Source organism: Sturnus vulgaris, chromosome 10, assembly GCF_052056855.1.
Source record: "Sturnus vulgaris isolate bStuVul1 chromosome 10, bStuVul1.hap1, whole genome shotgun sequence".
In the NCBI taxonomy this organism is placed as follows: Eukaryota; Metazoa; Chordata; class Aves; order Passeriformes; family Sturnidae; genus Sturnus; species Sturnus vulgaris.
Window position 1 is genome coordinate 23,644,933 of NC_142252.1, and position 18,334 is coordinate 23,663,266.

Consider the following 18,334-nt stretch of genomic DNA (forward strand, 5'->3'; position numbering starts at 1 on the left):
GGTGAGATAACACTTCTGACAGCTTGAGACCACACCACATCTTAGGACACTGCTCCAGCTCTGAAATCCTTTTTCCCTGGGGAAAAAAATCATTCCTGAATATTGGGAAGAGCTTTCCATGGGATCACAGCTGCACACTAAGGTGGCAGGGTGGGATTTTGGAGCTCCCAGTAACACCAGTATGCCCAGTACGAGGGTGACAGCTCTCTTGTGAGGGTTATGATGTCAGGCTCTTTATAAAACTCTTTTCTCCTGCTTCATTAGAGCTCCATGTTAATTGTAGTTAATTGCTCCACTGGGCTAATTGTAGCACAGCAGCTGGCAGTGCTCACACCAAAAATAATCCAAATAAAAAGAGCAAACAGAACCAATAATCCAGCAGTGGAAAAGGGAACAAAAGCAGAAGAGGAGAGGATCCAATTCCAGCTGCACTGACCCTGAAAGTACAAATGCCCCATTAATTTAAGGGATGGGAAATGTTAGGGCTCAGCTGGCCAGCACCATACACCTCTTGTTTAAAACTCATTTTCTTAATTTCATCTCATCAGAGCTCACATTTCTCCTGCCATAAAAGTTTCCTGGCCAATTTCATGGATCACCTCCCAAATCCATTACTGAGGGCCACAACACATCAACGTGCCCAGGCCATGAAACTCCAGAACTTTCCTCCCAGGGCCCCTGCAGGCAGCTTTTACCCAAAACTATTAAAAAAACAGCTTCCCAAACACCCTGTGGGCAGCTTTTATCCAAAACTATTAAAAACAGCTTCCCAAGGACCTTGTCCTTAGTGCTGCTCTCCAGGGAACACAGGGATCAGGATCACCACCAGTTCCCCTGCACATCTGAGCTTCCAATTCACTCAGAATTCCAGGAAAAAATTCCTGTGCTTATGAAAGTTTAAAATCTTAAACAATTTCCTTTCCTTTTTTTCTTCTTCTTTTTTTTTTTTTTAAAGGTTTTCTCATCATTGCAATTCAACCATAATCTAAAATTCTTGGATGCTCCACTTCTAAATTTAATTCCCTAATTATTTGGAAGTTAAGGAAAAAATCCACACAACCACTTAAGCCATGGTAAAAGAAGCCCAGCAGGTGTAGAAGAGTCAGCAGAACCACACAAACAGCAAATTACACTCGTGCAGCACCAGTGAGAGCCAAAATTGGGACAATTGTCCCAAATGAATTGCTGCACCCCAGGGCACAGACATGGACAAGTGGCCACGTGCCAGGCTGAGCACTGAAATTAAAGCAGAACAGGCAGATCTGCAAATGAAATATTACAGAACGTGGAATAATTAATTTAATTGCACAGAATGATCGATATTCATGCAGCAAAAGCAGCCCTGTCTTCTCACCCCTACCCAAATAATTCCAATTATTTTCCCCCCAACAACAGCTATATTCTGAAATCCTACCACAAACTGAAAAACTCGGGAAAAAGTCAGGAGCAAAGCTGGGCTCCTCTTAAAGTGCAGATTCTCAGATCCAACATCAAACCACCCAAAGCAGCCCTGCTGCAAACTTGTTGTGGTCAAGGGAATCGAGGAGCTGAAATGAATGAAATGTTCAGGGAAAACAATGCCAGGAAATTGAAAATTAAGTGTTTGGGAGCTGACAAGGGAGGTGTGATGGCTCCTGAGCAGCTCCAAAGGCTGGATCTGAGCTTGTGCCACTGCTCCAGCAGGAAAAGATAAAAGGAAAAATGGGCTCCTCTCCACTGTGTCCTCACACAAGGAGGAAAACTCAACCTGCACTGAACAAAGGAACAAAATCCCTTGGTTCAAAGCACAATCAACTTTGTCCTTCACGTTCCCTGCAATAAGCAATCTTTTGTCTGAATTGGAGGAGCCCAAATCCTGAGAATATCTCCAGGCAACTTCCATGGGAACTCCCTGGCTGGAAGGCTCTGATTCAGGGGTGGAGGTCACAATTAACTCCAAGAATTCCCACTTGTCATCATCCCTGCCTGCTCCACCCTCATTTCAGCAGTTGCTCCATCAGGACAGGTAAGAGCTGATAAACTCTGCTGATCCTGGGGTTTCAGCACAGCCAGGATAGCCAAGGCCTCCTTTTTACTGAAATAAGCTCCAAATCTGCTGTGGAAATTGTTTTATGTGGCCTAATGTAAGTCATAGACCTCCTCAATTACCAACACACATTAGTCTGGGTTTAAAAGTGAAATTAAAACCGTGAACCCTCTGCATTAAAATCAGAATCTCAGTGCTGGAATATGCTCAGGCAAGAGGAAGAAGTCAGGAACCAGGACAAAGAGGAGAGGGGAAATACCCACATGATGGAAAACAGGGTAAATCTGGCAAATTCACATTTTAAAAAAATCTGGTTCTGCTTTTCTTACAATGACTGAGCAAAGAGGGAGGAAATGAAGGTAAATTGAGGCAGGGTCAGGAATAGATCCATTGGCAGCCAGGGTGCTGTTCCCGTTATTTTTTCTGGCAGCTCCTATCTTTGCTTTGTAATCATGGAATAAAATCAGAAATATCTCTTTATTTCAAGGTCATACTCAAGGATGAGTTATACCCTGTGAATTTTTATGAGCTTTAGGTAAGTAAAAAAAAAAAAAACCAAAAAAAACCGGGGAGAAAATGCAGGTAAAACGTTCATCATGGGGAATTTGGCACAAAACAAGTGGATAAAGCAGGATGACATGGAAAGGGTTGGGATGGGATTGCAGCACCCTAATTAAAAATGGGGAGCAACAGCCTCACCCATCGGGCTGGCAGAGGAAAGGGTTTCCAGCAGTTCCTTGCATTTCCCACAGCCACAAATTGCACAAGAAAGGAGCCTCACTGAGGCAGCAATTATCTGCCAAATGCACACAGATTGAGCGATTTATGGAGGAGCAGCTCAAAAAAAAAAAAAAGATGCTGCAAACTGATTTGACACATCCAGCTCTGGACACCATGGTGGCTTGCTCAGGGCAAGTTTGGGACACATCTGGTATTTCATTTCAGGTAAATAATACATCCCAAGAAGTTTTCTCCACGTGTTTTTTATTTCCTTTTCCAATATCTGTCCCCAGATGAGAATAAGGGTGAAATCAAGTGGAATCAGACTGGTGCAGAGGTGTGGGTACCTACACCCAGCAGTTCGTGCTGCCTCAGGCTTGGTGTGGAGACATAGCAAAAAAATTCCAAGTGCTCCCCGTGCCCAAACCTTCCAAAGCTGGCTACAGGTGCCTCACGTGCTAGCCAATAATCTGAGGTAATCATAAACAAATTTTGGCTAATTTTGATATCTAAAAACTCTTCCATATCACATGTGTATTTTAGTGGCACCAAAATACCTCAGAGCTCCACACTCAGTTCAGCATCAGAATTGGAAACTGGGGAGAAATCTTCTCCTGGGAGGGTGGGAAGGCCCTGGCACAGGCTGCCCTGAGAAATGGTGGCTGATCCATCCCTGGAAGTGTCCAAGGCCAGGTTGGACAGGGCTTGGAACAACCTGGGATAGTGGAAAGTGTCCCCACGGCATGGGGAGCACTGGATGGGCTTTAAGGTCCCTTCCAACCCAAACCATTCCTCTCCGATCCCCTCCATCCATGCCAGGACTTGGGCACTGAACCAGCCCTTGGCTCCGTGGCCTCTTTTCCTCAAGAAATCTTCAATTGCCAAACGAGCATCACCGGGCTCGTCTTTCATATAAATGCAGACACTCGTAAATAAATAATGAGCTGCAGCAGCGGGATCAGCTCGGGAAGTTTCCACTCCCTTGGCCGTGCAGGGAGCTCTGGTTTTGCAATGTTCTGGCTGAGCAGGACCTGCACAAACACCTTTTCCCAGGCATGTGTCACATCCAGGTGGTGCCTGTGCCAGCGAGGTGGGAGCGGTGGGAAAGATCCATCCCACGACAATTGCGACATCTCCCCCATCAGGGAGGACTGGAGCAAGAGAAAAGGAATAATGAATAATTGAGAAGAAGGTGTTAATTGTCATTTCATTCGGCAAATCCCATTTATTTCAGCACGTCTTAGGTTGCCACTGGGAAGATGCTGAATGCTAAGATGTCCCAGTGGTTTGGTGAAGCCCTGGGTGGACAGAGTGTCCCTGCCCTCCTCCTCCTCCCTCTCCTCCTCCTTTTTCCATGTTTTCCTTCCCTGAGTGTTTAAGCAATCTTCGTTCACTGAACTGTATTTTTGGCATTTTCTACCCATAATTTTTATGTGCAGCTTTTGAACAGGAATAACGTGCAAAATATTCTTACCTGCACATCGCTCTTCTCAGGCTCTCTCATCAGAGAACTCAGAGTGAAAAATATACTCATTTTCCTGGTCACAGAATGACAGAATCACTGAGGTTGGAAAAGATCTCCAAGATAATCAAGTTCAACTTTCAACTCACAAAACCATATCCCCAAGTGCCACTTCCAGTATTGTTTGAACACTTCCAGGGACGTGACTCCACCACTACCCTGGGCAGACCATTCCAATGTTTAACCACTCCTTCAGTGAATGAATTCTTCCTGATATCCAACCTGAACCTCTCCTGATGTCCACACTTGGCCTTTCCCAGCAGCTCTCAGCTCACCCCACCTCTCACCATTAAAGGATTCCTTTAATGGGATGAGATGTTTTAACTGGGACACGGAAGATTATCAAAGGCAAGTGGAAAGCAAACAGCTCCTGTACAATCATCCTCAGATCCCTCTTGTGTTCTGATGAGCAAATATTTACCTTTTTAAAACAATTATTTCTTAGTCTGAGGTTCATGCCTAGTGCAGCCTGGTAACAAACACACCAGGACTAAAGCAACACCTCCTGGCTGCTGTCCACGCTTTGCCTTAAAGTGAAACCTTTGCCATGGCTGCCTGTGGTTACCAAGGAAGGATAAGCCATGATGTTTGACTTCCCACAATTCTATAGAATCCCAGAATCCCAGAATGGTTTGGGTTGGAAGGGAAATTAAACCCCATCCTACCCCCTGCCATGGGCAGGGACACCTTCCATTCTCACAGGGTGCTCCAAGCCCCATCCAACCTGGCCTTGGACATTCCCAAGGATGCAGGGGCAGCCACAGCTTCTCTGGGCACCCTATGGTTGAACAATTTCTCCCTCATATCTCATCTAAATCTACTTTCATTAATCTGAGATGTCTCCTTGTTTGAGCAGCTCAATACTGTTTGGGTTATTTTGGTTTATAAAGGCTGCAAAGAAAAATCCCACTGTTTGTAAGCCCATGACAGGCACAGCAGGAGTTTAAGGAAAAAAAAAAAAATAAATTCCAGGGATTTAGGAAGCAGAGGATGCTGTTTGTTCCCCTGACTGCACAAACGCAGCAGCTCTGCCCCTGGCACACTGAGCATCCAGCTATTCCCAGCTGCCTCAGCAGGGCTGGGAATTATCCCCCTCTGCTGACACAGGGCAGCACTTCCAGAGGAATCCCTGCACTGCACCCAACGTGTTTGACGTGAGTTTCACACACACATGAAAAGGAAGCCAACCCACGGGAATTTGTGCTGCGACAACGCTCATTAACGTTGGTGATGCAACACAGTTTCACCTCCATCAGCTGAGAGTGGAATGTCACAATATCCCGATCTCTGTCACAGAGCTATTTTAAAGGAGTTCTTCTGGCTCCTTTTGTTCCTGCCTCCCAAGTTCAGCAGTGATAATGCTCATGGCTCACACTGTAAATTGGATTGCTAATTGGATTCCTCACAAGAACTGAAGAAACAGGCAAGAACTGGAAAATAATTGGAGCATTATCCCAGAAAACTGAGTGCAGGTGAACTCACAGTGAGCAGCCCCTGGAAGTGCCGTGTCCCAGGGGAATCAGGGAATGCTATTCCTCCTGTTCAGACCATACAGGACAAGCTGAAGCAGCTGAAATTGCTGAAATTATCAGTCTGCAACTTCTCAGCTGCAATCCATGAAAAGTAAGGAGAGCCCTGCATTCCAAAGGAATAGATGGCTTGGAGATGTGTGATTCTAAAGCAGGTGCTAGATCCTAGCTTGGAATAAATCTGGGAGTTGCCACCCCACACACAGGGCCAGGCACAATCTGTTCATGCCCAACAATGTCTCCGGTGGCACTGGATCCTGAAACAGCTCCTGTACAAAGCCCTGCCTTGAATTCCCCTCCCTGAACCCTGGAGATTCTTTCTGGAATGGAAACTGCTCCGTTCCTCTGAATCGTGACTTCATGCAACAGGGAGAGGAGCAAAATTGTCAGGAATATGTGAACTGAGGACCTCAACAGCTAAAAATACAGACTGGGTGTCACCAGGATCCTCCTCAAAACTGAATTAGGCACCTGTAAAGATCAGAAAAGTGTTTTATTGTTATTGCACAGCCCTTGCCATGCTTCCACCTGGATGCTGTTACTAAAATCCTACAGCTAAATGAGGGTATTTTTATTGTTTGTGACGTGTTGTGTACACAGCTTTGAATCCCCCAATTTATATGAGATTGAATAGGAAAACATAAGTGTAAAACAGTTTGGTTCTGTTCAATTCCAGGGATTTTTATATTGAAATGAGCACAGGTAATGAAAACAGAAGAAACCCTCTTTGGGAAGGTCAGAGCAGCTCCAACTGGAGGAGAGGTGCCAGGAGCCCCTCGGGCACCTCCTTTCCTGGATGCAGTTTATGAGGGAATAGTGACCTCAGCTGTCTGTTCAATTAATCACACGGATATTTCCCATTAATTTACCATTCCATTGCTCTAATGGACATTCCTACTGGAAATGGAGCTGGTGTCACTGGCACAAACATTCTCCTGGTTTTTCTGGCCCTGGCACTTGAGCTTTCCCAAAAACACCTACAGGGACTTTGTTGAGGGCCCAGCCACCTGCAAAGAAGCCTGAGAGCAAATCTATATTGAAACCTGGTTTTAAACAGTGTTATTTTTTTTTTCATTTAACACGTATTTAAATGGTGTGCTTGTCATCCTTGCCTATTGCACAGATCCTTTAAATGCTGTGAAAGAATATGGCAGCAGAGGCAGAAAACTCCTATATAACATCAATATAACATTTAATACTCACTGAAAAACACAAAAAAAATACAAACTGATATGGCTTTCACTAGGAGTGAGATTCAGGCTGCTTTGCTTTTTACCTCATTTTGTGGAAAAATATAAAATCCTTCAGTTTAAAACATACAAATCTTCCCTGGAAGCCAGAGGACTTGAGCTTGCAGAGGCAACACAAAGTACCTTGGTGACTACAAAGAACCCAGTTCTGATATTCACTGAGGCTGTGCCTTGAGCTGAGATGGGATTTGGTACATTAGCACCAAAATTAGGTGGAGAAAATAAATCGGCAGTTGAAAAGAAATCTGCGACGGAAACTTTTCCAGCATTATCAGGATCTAATTCTCCTCCCAGTGACTTCAAAGATGTGGCTTCCATAAAGGACAGGCTTTGTCCTACCCCTCTCCCAGTGCCAGACTCTCCAAATGCCAGCCTGGAAGTGTTTTATTTCCTAAATCAAAGATCGAGTGATTCATCGGGGCTTCAAAGTAAAGATTATATAACACCCACTGTGTAGCAGAGGTTCTGAAACAAAACTTCAGAGCAGGCAAACATTTCTTTTTATTGTGCTTTTTTCCTTTCATTGTTTTTAATAATATGGTCCATAGTGAGTCTCTAGAGAGGTCTGCAAAGAAACTTAATTTCAAAGGAGCAGAAGTAACTGTGTGAACAGAAGCAGCGCACCAAAAAAAAAATGTGCTAAAGAATTAAAAACATGGCAGACAGCTCAACATGCTGTGATTTTCTGTCCTCAAGTGAAAGAACTCTTCATTTCCATCAGGATGTTACCACATTAAATAAATCCCGCACAACGTGTTGATGCAATTCAGCTTTATTTTTCTCCAGCATAACCTGCAGGAAACAAATACCGATCCACAAAAAAACCTTGGTATCACAGAATCATCAAATGACACAATGTTTGGGGTTGGAAAAGATCCTAAAGGTCATTTAATTCTGACCCCCTCCCATGGCGGTCCCTCCTTTCCAAAGGGTGCTTATAATATATCACAAATGGAATATAAACCGAGCGGACTATACCGGCTCCTCCTTGTAAATGAAAGCATCATTTAATTCTTAATTAATGAATTGTAACAGCGTTCCCACCCGCCTCTCCATGGCCCCTCACGGCCTTTTCCGAGCTCCCTCACGGTTCCTCCATGGCCCCTCACGGCCTTTTCCGAGCTCCCTCAGGGCTCCTCCATGGCTCCCTCACGGTTCCCACCAACTTCTCCATGGTGGCTCCATCACGGCCCCCTCAGGTCTCCCACCCGCCTCTCCATGGCCCCTCACGGCCCTTTCCGGGTTCCCTCAGGGTTCCTCCATGGCCCCTCACGGCCTTTTCCGAGCTCCCTCAGGGCTCCTCCATGGCTCCCTCACGGTTCCCACCCGCTTGTCCATGGCGGCTCCATCACAGCACCCTCACGGCTCCCCCATGGCTCCCTAACAGCTTCCCTCCTGCCTCTCCATGGCCCCTCACGGCCCTTTCCAGGCTCCCTCAGAGCTCCCACCCTCCTCTCCATGGCGGATCCATTACGGTCGCCCCATGGCTCCCTCAGGGCTCCTCCATGGCTCCCTCAGAGCTCCCTCCCGCCTCTCCAGGACCCCCTAACAGCCCTTTCCACGCTCCCTCACAGCTCCCGCTCGCCTCTCCATGGCCCCTCACGGCCCTTTCCGGGTTCCCTCAGGGCTCCCCCATGACTCGCCGCCTCTCCCCGTTCCCCTCGCTCCACCCTCCCGCGGGCCGGGGCTGGGCTCGGCCCCGCCGTCTCCTCCCCTTCCTCCGCCGGCCGGAAAGCGCCGCGTGTTCCGCAGCCATGGAGTACCTGCCTGCCCCGGCCGCCCCGGCGCAGGGACACATGTGAGCCATGGCGGGGCCGGGGGTGGCTGTGGCTGTGACTGTGACTGTGACTGTGACTGACTGTGCTTCTCTCTGTCCCCTGTCCCAGCCTGTGCTGCCAGTGCGGTGTCCCCATCCCGCCCAACCCGGCCAACATGTGCGTGGGCTGCCTGCGGGCCCAGGTGGACATCACCGAGGGCATCCCCAAGCAGGGCACGGTGCACTTCTGCAAGCAGTGCGAGAGGTGAGGAGCCGCGAAACCGCTGGGGATGGCAGCAAAATGCCCTTGGAACGCGTCAGTGTCAGGGTTTGGGGTGATAAAAACGCACAAGTTTGGTGAGGAGGAGCTGGGAAAGGGGCTCAGCCCGGAGAAAAGGAGGCTCAGGGGGAGCCTTTGGCTCTGTGCAACTCCCTGACAGGAGGGGACAGCCAGGGAAGGGTTTGTTTGTATATTGGGAAAAATTCTTTATGGTAAGGGTTGTCCAGCCTGGCGCAGCTGCCCAGGGCACTGGTGAAATCCCATTCCTGGAGAGATTTAAAAGCCCTGTGGATGTGGCACTTGGGGATGTGGTTTAGCAGTGACCTTGGCACTGCTGGGGGCATGAACTCAGTCACTTCAGACACTTTCCCATCATTTTCCATGTTTCTAAAAGTTGTAGCTGCATTGGTATAACTAAATTGAAAGCTTTGGAAATAGCTGCTTGTCCTTGGAGTGATCTGAGGTGCTCAAGCAGCTTTCACGTGCTGTAAAGTGCTCCCTGTATCCCAGGTATCTCCAGCCTCCAGGGACCTGGATCCAGTGTGCCTTGGAATCCAGAGAGCTCCTGGCTTTGTGTCTGAAGAAAATCAAAGCTTCCCTGAGCAAGGTGAGAAGCTGATCCTGCTGGGATTTCACCATTGTTACTGCAGAGATGGGAGCTCAGCAGAATGAACTGAGGAACGCCGATGTGTTTTTAATGTGCCTTAATTTCAGAGTTTTGTGCACATTTCGGAAATTATTTATGCAATATTTGTTCTCAAATCTCTGGTTGATGATGATATGAAAAAGGGTTACAGAGGTCTATATATAGATCAACTCAAGTTCACATGTTTTAAGTTTAATAAAGCATCCCTTAGGTTCACAATATTATTAGAGGGAAAGACCTGAGATTGAGCACCTTTATTTTGCATCAATCCATCTTCATGTTCTGGCTAAGCATTATTAATTGGATTGGAGATATTAATACATATATTTTTAATTAAGATTTTTCACTTCTTCACTTGTTTACTGAGCCATAAGTTTTTGTTTTTGTGGAGTTAGACTTGGTTTTACTGAGCTCTTGTCCTTCCCCACGGGCAGGTCCGGCTCATTGATGCAGGATTCATTTGGACAGAACCACATTCCAAGAGGCTGAAGCTCAAACTGACTGTTCAGAAAGAGGTAACAGGAGCACAACTTTCTCCCTGTGGCTTTTAAAAAGCTTTTGTGGCAAACAACAGGATTTTTTAATTATTACTTTTCTTAATATTAGATTTCATCCTGCCTAAATTTTGTTGCTGACGTGCCGTTCATCAGAATGAAGAAAGTTATTGTCTGTTGTAAAGATGGGAAAATACTGCTGTTATTTGTGACCCAAAAAGAGCTTAAACTTTGTTTTTGCAGGTGATAAATGGGGCAGTTCTGCAGCAGGTGTTTGTGGTGGAGTACATTGTCCAGTCTCAGATGTGTGAAGACTGCCACAGGATTGAAGCCAAGGATTTCTGGAAAGCTGTGGTGCAAGTCAGGCAAAAGGTAGAGGAAAACTGAATTTTTATTTGATTGTGGCAGAACAATGAGGCAAAGAACTGGGTGATTTTCTGGATTTCTCAGACAGAAGTGTACTCACACTTAGCCACAGGGATGTGTTTTGTGTTCAAGATTGTTGAATTTTTTCTTATTCAGTTTAGAAAAACTTTCTGCTGTCTTTGAAGTGATGCTGGCAGGAGGATCTTGTGTGGATAACTAAATACCTTCCTGTATTTTAAGGCAGTTTGGAAACAGTGGAATAAATATTTAAATCTTCTTTGAAGGAAATAGATCTCTCTAGTAACCAGTTACACAAAAATGAGAAATGGAAGCTTTAAATAATTTGATATAAGTAGGGCACTCAAATAATTTTGTTTACTTGGATATTCCTTTTCTAGGTGCTCTCTTCATATAAATGTTTATTCTTCTTCAGATACCCTGCTTTGTATTTGATGCTTTTTAAATAACCTTGATGCTTTTGTGTGTGTTTGGTTCTAGACTGTGCACAAGAAGACTTTTTACTATTTGGAGCAGCTGATTTTGAAGCACAGGCTCCATCAAAACACACTAAGGATCAAAGAAATCCATGGTGAGTGGGTGTGGAGGCAGAATAACCTGGATTTATGATGGATCTTTTCACTGTGTGTGCTGGGAGCTGTGTAGAGAAAAGCTTATGAATAATATTAGATAAAATATGATAGAAATAGTTTTGTTTCCTTTCTTTTCAGATGGCCTGGACTTTTATTACTCTTCCAAGCAACATGCCCAGAAGATGGTGGATTTCCTTCAGTGTACAGTTCCATCCAGGTACAGCACTCCTTCCTGGTCATTGCCCTGAGCACTCAGAACTTTGGGGAACTGTCCTAAATTCTTTGTTTTAAAATAATTGTTATAAGTGCAAGTGTAAGGAATTTGTATTTTAATCAAAACAGACAAAATCCCTCCTACAAAAGTCCCTTGTTTTCTACTTAGCCATGGTAAAATTCACTTCTGTGTCCTCAATATTTTTATTTGTGATACAGACACTTGGTTCCAAGGATCTCCTGTTCCTGGTGATGTCCCTCTTGTTTCCTGAAAACTCTCTTTTCATGTTTTACAGATCCAAATCATCCCAACGTTTGATCTCCCACGACATTCACAGTAATGTCTACAACTACAAAAGCACTTTCTCCGTGGAAATTGTTCCCATATGCAAGGTAGCTTCCCTCTGCTTCATCTTTAGGGTGTTATGGGAAGTGGGGAGAGTTGGGATTTGGAGATGGAAGCCACGTTGTGGGGTTTGGTGGGGAATGAGGAGGAATCCACATGGGAAATGCAGAAGTTACTGGGGCTAGAAACATAAAAATACCAAAGTTTAACATTTTTATTTCAGAAGTTTTGGTTAAAAATCGAGGAAATGGGAATGTAAATTCTCTGTTTTGGTTTGCAGGACAATGTTGTGTGTTTGTCACCCAAGCTGGCCCAGAGTCTGGGCAACATGAGCCAGATCTGTGTGTGCATCAGAGTGACCAGCACCATCCACCTCATCGACCCCAGAACCCTGCAGAGTGAGTTTGGGCTTCTCCTCAGCACCTCATTGTTCTGCTGGCACAATTATTGTTGGTTTGTTTCCACAAAGTCTTGGATTTTTGGACCTTAATGTTGTTAAATGCATTTGTACAGTAGAAATTTCCTAGTGAACTAAGAGTTCTCCAAGCTTGATTTCCATAGGATCCTGGGCAGAATGTGCAGGCTCAGCTTGAGCTCCTGGATGTTCTGAACACTTACCTGTGTCAGCTTTATTCCTTTATTCCTTTACAATTAGATGGCATCTGGATTCAATTTTTAGCCACTTCAGAACCAGAAATTCTGTGCTTTGCTTGGTGAGCTTGGGCAGCAGAATCCCTCTAAAGGATGAATCCAGGGAATAATTCCTTTGAGTAAAGTCTGTCACAGATCAATGTGGGCCGTGTCCTAAATAATTGTGTTACACTGATGAACAAAACGTGCCTGGCAGTTGCCTTCCTTTTGGTTAAAGGTTCTTTTTTTCACAAGAAATTCTCTCCCTGATGGTTTTGCAGTTGCTGAAATTGATGGCAACACCTATTGGCGTCACCCCTTCAACAGCCTGTTCCACCCCAAGCAGCTGGAGGAGTTCATCATCATGGATATCAACAGGGTCCATGAGAAGAAAAAAGGTGCTGGGGCAGGGGCTCGATCAAACAAGGTGAGAAATTCTCTATTTTGGGACTTCTGCTCAGCTCAATTCATGCTCTGGATCTGCCTGGCACAGCAGATTTCTGGATTTTGCCACTGGCAAAAGTTGTTTTTTTTTTTTTTGGGACCATTTGGTTTGGAAATGGCACAGGCACGATGTGAATTCCACTTCCAGGAATTCTTCTTGAAGAGTTTAAACTCTGCTCGTTACTGGGTATTGAAATATTAACTTTGCAGCTCTAATGACTGAATTGGTTTTGTTGAAGCATTTCTTTTTAATCAGAATTGATGGATCTTAGTTAAAAGCTAAAATAGGTGTGTATTTATATTATATTCCTGTGAGTTGCCATGTCGATTTCCTTACTTTTATTTCATGAGCAATGGGGAGTAGCAAGGGATACATTGGATATTTGATGCAGAAACACAACTTTAATGACAAGTGGAGTTGAAATCGGTGCAGATGCTGGGTTTGGTTAAGGAATGTTTTATTTTCTATTCCCAAAGCACACTCTGGCTGAAGCCTGGGTCAGGAAAACCTCAGAGCTGGACACAGATCACCAATATTTCTGCTGTACTCACCTGGGGCACATCCTCAATCCTGGAGACCTGGTCTTGGGGTCTGTTCTTCTTTTCTAAAACTTTTCTTAAACGATTATTTAATTATTGAATTCATGTGTTAGCAAGAAAGTGTTGAACTGGTCTGATTTCAAAATGAAAGCAGCAAAGGGGGTGGAATCATCCTGGTCCTAATCCAGGAAATCTCTGTTCTGAAATGAGTTTTTATTAAAAAAGAAATAAGAGAGTTGATTGCCTTCAAGAGTACAGCTTGGAGTCACAATTTAGCCACAAATAGATGGGAAGGAGTTTTAAAACACCGGTTGATTGTGTTTGCTAATGAATATCATATATACTGATAAGAAATGTGAATTTTTTGTAAGATTAGGCAAATTAGGTGATGCTTAAAAAGGTTTAAACATGAATGTTGTGAGCCCAGCAGAACCTCAGTGGATGTTGCAGTTTGGATTGCAGAGGTTGGGAAGTGCCAACAGGACAGGATTTGGGAACAGCAGCTGCTCATCCTTATCAAAGCTGCACATTAATGTGGATTTTAATTTGTTTGCCTTCATCTGGAAATATTTCTCTTCCTTAGGAGCTTCCCCTTGTACTGTGCTGCCCTTTAACACAAACATCGAGGTCAGGGTTTTTTATAAAACAATAAAACCTCTGTTTCTGTTTTAGCTTTGACTTGGCCAACTGCAACTTAAATGATGAATTTGCCAACAAGATGAACCCTCAACATATTCCTGATGTGGTAAGAAAATCCCTTTGTCTGTACAAAGTTCTCTCCATTAGCCAGGGCTGGGAGGGAGTGTGATTTTATAATGAGCAGTGCCTGAAGGAAGAGAGGATATTAACAGTGACATTTGAGCATCATCTGATTTTGAAGGATTATTTCTTTAAATATTTGAGTGGTTTTTAAATTACACATCTACTGTTGGATTTTTTTTTCCAATTACCATGGTTGGATAATAAATTAATTGTTGTTTTTGTTCCAATTACCAATCACTGAGTGCTGAAAACTGATTTATAACTCTTATATAAGAGACGTGCCTGTCTCTTCAGGACCATTTCCCAAGTGTTTGGAAACCTTTGAACCAACCAAATCTCTTTAAATTCAATATAACACTGCTGAGTGCCACTCCAGCTGGTTTTTAGATGCCCAGATGTGAATTTGGGATTTTAGGAGGTGGAAAAAGGGGCTGCTTTTCCCTGCAGGTGCTGATCAAGAAAAGCTACGACCGCTCCAAGCGGCAGCGCCGCAGGAACTGGAGGCTGAAGGAGCTGGAGAGGGACAGGGAAGCCACGGACACAGATGATGAAAGGTTCAGTATCTGCTCTCCTTGTTCTGTGACAGAGCTGCTCCAGCAGCCTCTAAAAAACCTCCAGCTGAGAGGAAAAAGGGAGGAAATGAGAGGTGAATTGTGGTCACTGCGCTGCAAAGAGAGGGAAAGGACAGCAACACACACGGAGCTCTGTGGGGAAAAAAGGCCAATTTTATTGTCCAGACAATTTGTATTTAAAGTGTGTCAGTGCAGCCAGGACAGGACAGGAGCTCATTGGACAATTGGGAAAAACATCCTTGGGACAGCACCTCAGGATGTGTCCCACGAGAAAGACACCAGGGGTTAATGTTGGTGATGAATTCCACTCTGTTTGTCACCGTGTTCTCACCCTGGGAGACTCCTCCCTAACTGAAGCTGCAGTCAGCTTGTCAGCCTGGGAATGGAGCTGAGAGTCAGGAGAAATCCAGAATTTCCAAGCTGGAATTCCCCAGCTCTGTGAATGTGTGTGTACACAGTGAATGAGTTGGGAATTAAGAGGTGAGGATAAAACAGCAGCAGGAATGAGTTGGAAATGTGAGGATGCTCTCAGCTCTGGTTTTGTTTCTGTGATTTTACTTTGTTGCATTGATTTCCATAAATCCAAAGGAAAAGTGATTCAATACATCCCACATCTTTTACAGACAATACCAGGACTTCCTGGAAGATCTGGAAGAGGATGAGACCATAAGGAAGAATGTCAACATTTACAGAAGTAAGGGCATTTCAAATCCTTCATTGGCTGTAATTAAATCGTGGTTAAATCATGTTTGAGGCAAAATAATTTTTCTGAAATTCTCTATTTGCATTCTCCAAACTATTCCTGCCTGGAGAAATGCTGTAAAGTGTTTCCCAGATGTTTCACCTGATGGGTTTTGTTTCCTTGCCTTTAACATGAATATGAACTTTCTTCCCCCTGCACCCAAAATCTCTGCTGGGTGAAGGATTTGATACAGAATTCTTTTTTTTTTCCTGTGAGGGGACTGTTGAGTTTTTAGGAGGAATTTTTTGTTTGTTGGTTTTGTAGTTTGTTTTGGTGTTGTTGGTTTGATTTTTTTTTTTTTCCCCCCATTTTCCCTTGGGGTTGCTCTGGTGTTTTGGGGTTTGTTTCTTTTGCTTAGCTGTTTTTTTGGGGGGGGATTTTGTGTGTTTTTAGATGCAGATATTCCAGTGGAGAGTGACACAGATGATGATGGAGCTCCAAGGATCAGCTTGGCTGAAATGCTGGAAGATCTCCACATTTCCCAGGATGCCACTGGAGGGGAGGGAGCAGAAATGCTGACAGAGTAAGGACAGTGCCTTACATGCAATAAATATTCCTTTGGGGAGGAAAAACTCCCCAGACCATAATTAACCATCACAAGGCCAGGGAAAAGTGGCCAAACTCCAACTGCAGCCCATAATAATGCCCTGGAATTCATCTTTCATGGATGATATTCCAGAGAATCAGCAATTAAAGTTCAATTTCTGGTGGAAACGTTGCAAGATAAATTCCACAAGTTCCTCCCATCCCTGAGGATCTTTCCATGCAATTTCTGGAGAAAATGGAGAAAATAAGGAAAGATGTCCAGAGGGAAAGATTTTAGGTATAGTCCCTACCTACTGTTACAGCTTTAATTTCTTACATGGGGAAAGTTTTCCCCATTTTTTGGCACAACAGTTTGAAGCCTTTTATAAGACTGGTGGATTATTCCATATATCCATATTTTGAGGAAGCTCAAGACTGTAATTTCTGTTCCTTTACACAAAGAAAATTTCCCTGGAAAGCTCTTGATCAGAAAGATTGGAAAATCCTGTGGAGTGTGATGAATATTGAATTATATCCCATGTGTGGATCAGTGCATTAAAAGCAACATGCACAGGAATTAATTAATAAATCAGCTATAAAAGATTAAAAACCTCTCGAAATATTTTGATTCATCATTTTTTAGTTCATTTTAAAATCCAGTTTTCACTCTGCAGGTCCAAAGAGGACAGAATAATAAACTATTTGTTGGTTGTAGTGATGGGGGAGCAATAAAAACTGAGTTTAAACTCTGCTGTTTTTATCAATCCTTTTCCTTCTTGGAATCTCACAGGAATGTTGGATATTTGCTGTGTTTTCTCATCCTGTTTATCCCTGGGGATCTCCCTCTTCCTTTCCTCCCTTCTTTGCTCTGCTGCCAGCCTGGAAAAGCTTTCATGGATGTTCCAGCAGGAATTTTATCTGGAAGGATTTCATGCTGCTGAATCCATGGATCCAAGGATTCTTTGGTTTTGTGGGATCTGTTTGGTGGAGCAGCTCTTTGTAGGTTCTCAAATTTCCAGTGCCCCTTTGGGAGCTCAGAGAGGTTTAGGGAGTGTCCAAAAATTAAATATTTGCCAATATTTTCACTGCTGCTGGAGTTAACAAAGGCATTCATTGTCATGGATAAAAGCTGCCACTTGCCCTGCAGCTCTTCCTGAAAATCTGAGTTAAGCCACAAAAAGCTCTTTTTACACCACAGAAATAATTCAGAATTTTAAGTCAGACCTGCTCAATGATGCATTTCCACCCAGGTGTTGATGAATTCTGAGTTGGAAGTCATGGGAGAAGCTGTGCAGAACTTTGGAATTAAGTTTTGCTCGGAGAAAATGGTGACAAAAAAATCTGTTCTATAAGTCAGCACAAAAGCTGGGTAATGGAAAAAAATGAACAGAAAAAGGGGACTGGGGTGTGCAAACACTGATTTCTGATTTTTTTTTTCCCCTAGATAAAAGTCTTGTGTGTTGATGATGAAAAGCTTAAGGTGATGATTTCACCTTTAACTGCTCTAAAAATCTATTCATGGATGTAACTCCAGGGGTCCCAAATATGGGTCAGATGGAAATTGCTGAGGTGAAATATTTATGGGAAAATTTTATGGGATAAAATTTAACCTCGGGCCAGGTGCCTGAGCTTGGCTGCACTCCAGGCACAGCTCCTGGGACAATTTTGGGAGCTTCCAAGCTGAGGAATTGAGACACTGATCTGATGAGGACTTCCAACAAAATCAGTTTATTTCAGTCTCTTACTCTTGGAAGTAGCTTCAAATAGGGAATTCCAGAGGAATATTGTGTCAGGAAATTCTCCATAAAAAGTTACACGAGGGTACAGATTCCTTCTGTTGGGAATTTTAAGATTTGGAATAATTTCACTGGATGCCATTGGAAAGAGTGTGGCTCCATTTCCACCCTGGGGCTGACAGAGATGGATCCAATCCCAGCTTTTCCCCATTCTCCTGCAGGATTATCCATAGAAAAATCAGGATGTGCCTGTGCTGAGTATGAGAGTCCAGCTGATGTCACTATTCCTGCACGGCTCCAAGGAAAAACTCAGGAAAAAACTCTTTATGCCCATGCACTTCTTCACGTTTCAATTCAAAATAACACCAAGCTAAAGAAAAACAAGACAAAAACTGCTTTGAACTTGGTGATGAAGGATTTCACGTCAGCAAAATGTTCTTTCTGCAGATTTAGCTCAGCTCAGGCTTTCAGCTGCACCTCCCAGAGCAGCTAAAAGGAGTGGTGGGATTGGAAATCCAGAGGGGTTTGGGAATGTTTCCTGTAGCTCATTCCAGGACATAATCGTGGAACAAAGAATCTTGTTGCTGTCAGAATCTGTATTTTCTCCTAAATACGAGATGGGAACCTGGTTAAGCCAAGTGAGAA

General features: G+C 44.0%; 1 protein-coding gene across 1 annotated transcript; it reads left to right on the forward strand.

The window, feature by feature from the left end:
• Positions 1 to 8,763: 8,763 nt before the first annotated feature.
• NMD3 (NMD3 ribosome export adaptor) lies at positions 8,764 to 16,701 on the forward strand. The gene is made up of 15 exons (XM_014884563.2): positions 8,764 to 8,845; positions 8,934 to 9,068; positions 9,594 to 9,690; positions 10,164 to 10,244; positions 10,467 to 10,595; positions 11,088 to 11,178; positions 11,318 to 11,396; positions 11,689 to 11,785; positions 12,019 to 12,136; positions 12,650 to 12,795; positions 13,290 to 13,402; positions 14,025 to 14,097; positions 14,562 to 14,668; positions 15,310 to 15,380; positions 15,822 to 16,701. Exons 1-15 carry the CDS (start codon positions 8,802 to 8,804, stop codon positions 15,953 to 15,955), a joined length of 1,515 nt encoding a protein of 504 aa, XP_014740049.2. The 5' UTR covers positions 8,764 to 8,801; the 3' UTR covers positions 15,956 to 16,701.
• Positions 16,702 to 18,334: the final 1,633 nt, after the last annotated feature.

Bases quoted from the DNA above. Each gene is read 5' to 3' on its own strand.
- NMD3 (XM_014884563.2), top strand. From the start codon at position 8,802: ATGGAGTACCTGCCTGCCCCGGCCGCCCCGGCGCAGGGACACAT. The intron at 9,069-9,593 runs GTGAGGAGCCGC...CCTGTATCCCAG, and splicing joins TTCTGCAAGCAGTGCGAGAG to GTATCTCCAGCCTCCAGGGA. The intron at 10,596-11,087 runs GTAGAGGAAAAC...GTTTGGTTCTAG, and splicing joins TGGTGCAAGTCAGGCAAAAG to ACTGTGCACAAGAAGACTTT.